Raw genomic sequence first — 6183 nt, 5'->3', positions numbered from 1 at the left:
TTTGTTATCTGGAAACATGAATATCAGAGCATTGGAAGGATATTCTTCATTTGAAAAGCATTTAATGTAATTTTAATGTAAAGTTGAGGTGATATTCACCACATTCATGTAATCATTCCTGGTAATTGAATAATTGGACGTATGGTTGTCACATGGAGATGATCAATTATCCAGTTTACAGATGATGTGTGATGTGTGATGCTCACACCTTTACCTTCATTTACATGTAGAAGGTTATTTGTAGTCAAAATGTTGTAAAGAAGTAAATAAAGAAGGATTTAGGAACAAGATGACAGCGTGCGGCTAGATTGATCCATTCATGTCTGTGTAATCACCAGGACACGTTTCTGTTTTCAGTTTTTATTCATTTTGAATTTAAGAGTAAAGTAAAGATAAATCAATCAAATAATTGTACTTGAACTGGTGAAAGAAGCCTTGTGTGTGTGAAAACACAGAGAAACAAAGTTGTTGTTGATGAGATTAAAGCTGGAAAGAAACACGTTGACACAACTGATCCATGTCTGTTACTGTATGAGGATTCATCTACGACGATCAACACTCCTTTTACAAGTTTCAACACACACACAGGAGGAGGAGTGTACGATTTAAAATGCAGTTAAAATCTAAAATGAAACGTCATCACACTGGAAACTGATGTTAGTTCTTCTCTGTGTGTAAAGTCTGTTATAATAAAACATACATGAGCTTCCTCACTCTGCTCTGTTCTTCACCTTATTTTATTACCACACTGTTTTCTAACTGATATTATTCATATCTTTTAGGTTATCACTTGATTTTAAGAGGAGTTTCTCCCTTAATCCTATAATTACTTCAAAGTGCTGCATAGTTTCATAACTGAGACTCAGAATAATTTATGACACACCCAGACTGGAGCTGAGCTCGTCTGCTCCGCATGGATTCATGTGAGAATTAAAGAGAAATCATGTTTAGTTTTCTCTTGAAAATAATATATTATAATATGTTTATGTAAAATATAAGCTGATCTAAAAAGGACATAATATTTATGTTAAAATGTCAGATAGAGTGTATGATGTATAATGTTGTTACATATAGTATCTGTCACTGTGCTTTGTGTTCACTCACTGGATCTGAAACATGTTGGTGTTTTTTCACTGGTCAAACTTTCAATATAAAAATAAATGTCATCAGTAGACAATGGACAAAATAACAGAAACACCTTACTATTGAATAGTATCACAGTGAATCATTGTAGAATATTTATAGTGTGTATTATATATTATTTCTAGGTATTTCTGTTTTTTATTTTTAATTTTTATTATTAGATAATTATATTTTTTGTATATTTCATATTGTATTCTAATGTATTTTATTAATGTAAGATGTTCCTACTATATGATCCTCTCCTGCATGTCTTTATAATGTAGTGTTATTTACTCAGTGTATGAAATAATGATCATACAGTATAACAGAAGAGGAGCGAAGGTTTAGTGGGGGAGGTGGTACTGGTACTGGGGGTCGGCCACACTGGTTCTTCAAAAGAAAACAAAAACAAGTAACACGATAACAGGTGACAAATTAAAGGAAAAAAACCACATAAAGTGTCTCAGGAAGGTGTTGGGCCACCACGAGCCACCAGAACAGATTTAATGCACCTCGGCATTGATTCTACAGTCTCTGAAGTCCACTGGAGGGACGAACACTCTTCTTCAGAAAGATATTCCCTCATTTGGTGTTTTGATGATGGTGGAGTGGAGACAGATCAGTCCTAAATCTCTCAGAGGTGTTCAGCCGGGTTGAGATCTGGTGACCGTGAAGGTCATAACATACGTTTGACTCATCAAACCGTTCATTGTCCTGGAAGAGACCACTCCCATCAGGATAGAAATGTTTCATCATAGGATAAAGCTGATCACTCACAACTACTTTGTATTGATTAGCAGTGACCCTTCCCTCTGAGGGGACAAGTGGACCCAAACCATGCCAGCAAAATGCCCCCCAAAGTACAACAGAGCCTGACAGACCTGTACCGCTTTTTCCTTTAATTTGTCACCCATCTGCATATATACATATATAAATATATATATATATAACTTAAAAAAAAATCTAATTAACTCTTCTTTCATCTGGATTTTGACAGCTGGACAGTTGCTTTAAATATTTTAGTAAGTAAATCAAAGTAAAGATGAATTAATATTAGATTGCACTGTATTACTGCATAATGTTTGCTTTTATTTGATATTGAATTGTATTATTTCTTTGTTTGTCTCTGGCTGTAGATAGTCTAATAATTAAAACTCTTCCCATCATAGCAGCAGCATCACATCCGTCTCTGCCACAGTCTCAACAAACACTGATTAGCAGCTGTTTATTATTGCATTAGATTTCATTAAATATGACAGGTGTTTATGTTGTGTCCTCCCGGTGTGAAGTGCAGGCTGCTGTGCTGGTGTGGAGGCAGTGTTGTGTGTTTTATACGCCTGTGATGTAGACTTTCAATGTGTGTGTGTGTGTGTGTGTGTGTGTGTGTGTGTGTGTGTGTGTGTGTGTGTGTGTGCGTGTGTGTGTGTGCATCTTTATCCCTTCGCTTCCATTGGCTGCTGAAACTTGTTGGAGCTTTTCCCTGTCGAATAAGAGAAAAGCTCCACGAACCTATCGGTGCTCGCGACCCGTCCCCCCTTCTCGAGCCCGCCTGGTCCAGACTTGTCCGGGATACCGTCAAAGTGGTCCAGCCTGCACCCCGGTTTAAATAAGCTCATGTCAGACACAGAGCAGCTCCATATTGTGAACACATTAACAGTGTAAGGACTCCCCGCCGCTCCACACACAGCGCTGCACTTTGCCGCCGAATTTCATCTGAACCTGCTCCACGAGCTCTGCTAGCTTGACTGCTCTGAGGGCTTTCATGTTGATTTTTAATCTCCTTTTTCTCCTCCGACACACACTGGACCGTCAGACATTTTCCACCTTCAAAACACTTGTGACCAACAAGTCTATACTTGAACTGGACAGCTAAACTTGTCCATGTGTTTTTTTGTTTTCTTTTTGTACCTTGTTTTTTTTTAACCGTATATAATGTCGTCTTTGCCAGGAACGGTACCGCGAATGATGCGCCCAGCTCCCGGACAGAACTATCCCCGTACCGGATTCCCTCTGGAAGGTAGGACTCAGCCAGCAGCAGCAGCAGCAGCTGGGGGGACCCGGCTCCACAGCCCCCGCGGAGCAGCCTGCTGGGCCCTTTACACTCGGGGAGAAGAGATTTTTTTTAAGGATTTAAGGAGACTGAAAACTTGCAATTCAATTTGAAAAAATGAAAATATGCTAGCTAAACATAAACATGCCAGCTCATTGCAGGAGTTTTAGCTTGACAAATAGCCCGGGCCTTGACTATATATACAGCACTAAACTGCTTTATTTTTGCCATGAAGGACTCGCATTAAAACAACTTTTTCAGATATTTAAAATTCCTTTGTTAGCTTACTAAAATTGTAGCCTAATAAAAAAGTTATTATATTAGCTTATTGGGCTAAATATTAAAGGTCCTAGCCTAAAGGATGTTTAGGCTAAACAGGCAGCTGCAGGCCTACAGGCTATGTGCACTTAATTATTTAAACATTAAGTGTCCATTTCGACAACTAATTTAAAAAAGAATCTAAACATCAAGAAAAATCCAGACAGTCTATAGGCAAAGATACGGGATTTCCTCAAGTGTCCTGCGCCTGGAAAATTTAAATGAAACAGAAAAGAGCGAAGAGAAGCAGAGGATTACATCAATATTTGGACAGCGTGATGGTGAATAATGAAGACGGACAGACGGAGCTCTTCACCTCCTCTTCAGGGTCGGACGGAGCTGTGAAGAGCCATCCGGTTAATGTCAATCTGTTGACGAAAAAAAAATGCGTTTGTTTCTACACTTGAGTGTCAAAATTAGAAAAGGGCTACGATGCCTACATTAATTAATATTAACATGTTAACAAATTATATACAGAAGCAACACGACATTTAAATGGGGAATATTTTCCTTATGAGTGAATGTTTAGAGTAAGAAAAGCTCCGTCTCAGTGTGGCCTTGTGTCGTCCGCAGTGTCCACTCCTCTGGGCCAGGGACGGGTCAACCAGCTCGGCGGGGTCTTCATTAACGGCCGGCCGCTGCCCAATCACATCCGACACAAGATAGTGGAGATGGCTCACCACGGGATCCGGCCCTGCGTCATCTCCCGGCAGCTGCGGGTCTCTCACGGCTGCGTCTCCAAGATCCTCTGCCGCTACCAGGAGACCGGCTCCATCCGGCCCGGAGCGATAGGAGGCAGCAAGCCCAGGGTGAGAAGAGCCACCATAACAACAACAACAACAACAACAACAATATTAATATTAAAAAGACGATAATAATTATAATAAATAATTAAGCAATTAAATAACTGTAGAATTGTGTATGCTTATTTATTGAGGCCTCTCGCCTGATGACAGTTTTGAATGAATTATGAACTTTTTTGTGTTTACGGCCTTAAACGTCGCAGCAGCTGGAGCTCATCATCACGTGTGTCTCTGTCCCACCTGCAGCAGGTAGCCACGCCGGACGTGGAGAAGCGGATAGAGGAGTACAAGCGGGACAACCCCGGCATGTTCAGCTGGGAGATCCGGGATAAGCTGCTGAAGGACGGTGTGTGTGACAGAAGCACAGTCCCTTCAGGTGAGGCCTCCTCTGGTAAGCCGCATTTCATTTATTTTTTTTTCATCCTTCGCTATTTTCCGATTCAAATGAATAAAAGGAACAAAACTGTTGAAAATGAAGACAGAGGTTAGAGGAAGCGGAACGAATGTCATAAGCATTATTATTATAAATAATAATAATAATAATAATATGTAATTATTATTATTATTATTATGATTATTTGGCCTTTTACTGACGCAGCCTTTATGTTCGCAGTGAGCTCGATCAGCCGTGTTCTCCGAGCTCGATTTGGAAAAAAGGACGAGGAGGACGAGTGTGATAAAAAGGATGAGGACGGAGAAAAGAAAACCAAACACAGCATCGACGGCATCCTGGGCGACAAAGGTAGGCCAGAGGACCACCGCCGCACAGCCAGCCAGGCTGCTTCCAGCAGTTCACAACTGTGCGGACAGCTGGTTGGACTACAAGTCTACTTGATGAATTGTCTACAAATTGGGCCTAAGTGGGCGTTTTGTCGCTTCGCTTTTTTCCTCCTTTAAGCTGTTTTCCCAGCAGACACAGGAGCCGCTTAATTATTTATGATGGGATGGCATGGATCGGGGCTCCTGTGGGGCTGCTTAAACGCTTCCTTGAAAGCGATGCTGACAGATGACGGATGTGCCAGTCAATATCAATTACAGGCGGCCCCGACAGGGACCCCGCTCACATCCAGAGGCCAGCGGGGGCCACAACCTCACAGCGGCCCGTGTAGGAGCTCACATCCAAACGTTTCATTTTTGCTTTGGAGGCGCCGAGCCCGACAGAAAGACTAATGAGATAACCCGATAATATTCAAATAGACACGATTCATAACGATGAAGCCAGCAGGAGAGAAAAATATCTTTATACCGGGAAACTTCCTCTTTAACGTTTTATAGTGAACGAAATGTGCAGAGAATAACATAAATAATTTAAAGGAACAAAACAATTAAATTTGATCCATAATAGGCTGAAATTATTTTATAAATAAATCTTTAACATTAATGATTAAACGTGATTTTTTTAAAGTGGCATTTCTCTCAGGTTGCAATAAAATTGCAATTCAACTGGAGACATATTTAAAATTCAGCAGCTTATATATATATTATTTATAAATGTTTGCCACATTGAATACAACCCTTTTTAAAATATTGTCGATGGTTTTGTTTTCTGGGGACAAACTGTACACATCAGGTTAGTTTTTAATACGACGTTGAGCTGCTTTGCTCTCATTCAGACAACAGACGCAGTAGAATAACCTCCACACTGGGTTTGTCTTTGCTTTGGATCAGCTGTCCGTTAATTAGACTTAAGGGGTGTAGCTCCCAGTGTTTCCTGACCACTGGTTCGGCTGGTGACATTTTATTTTTTTTTTTCAAAGCGCTATCAACTGTCCTTCCTTTTTCACATTCTTCAAAAGATCAGCCTGACTTGTGTCTCTCTGTCATCCGGGCCTGGCATTTTAATCATTTGAAGACTTAGCCTATTACAGCTGCTAATGAAACCGGTGTCTG

General features: G+C 40.4%; 1 protein-coding gene across 7 annotated transcripts in view; it reads left to right on the top strand.

Annotated features, from left to right (window-relative positions):
- Positions 1–2592: 2592 nt before the first annotated feature.
- LOC122982654 (paired box protein Pax-7-like) overlaps positions 2593–6183 on the top strand; it is a 66288-nt gene continuing 62697 nt past the window's right edge. The window contains exons 1-5 of one of the 7 annotated variants that reach the window (XM_044352104.1): positions 2604–2780; positions 3071–3139; positions 4064–4299; positions 4540–4684; positions 4907–5035. In XM_044352104.1, the coding sequence (XP_044208039.1) occupies positions 3085–3139; positions 4064–4299; positions 4540–4684; positions 4907–5035 (565 nt within the window). In that variant the 5' untranslated portion in view covers positions 2604–2780; positions 3071–3084. The other 6 variants (XM_044352102.1, XM_044352100.1, XM_044352101.1 and 3 more) reach the window with 6 other exon arrangements.

Source organism: Thunnus albacares, chromosome 5, assembly GCF_914725855.1.
Source record: "Thunnus albacares chromosome 5, fThuAlb1.1, whole genome shotgun sequence".
Lineage (NCBI taxonomy): Eukaryota > Metazoa > Chordata > Actinopteri > Scombriformes > Scombridae > Thunnus > Thunnus albacares.
This window is presented reverse-complemented; position numbering and strand designations above follow the sequence as displayed.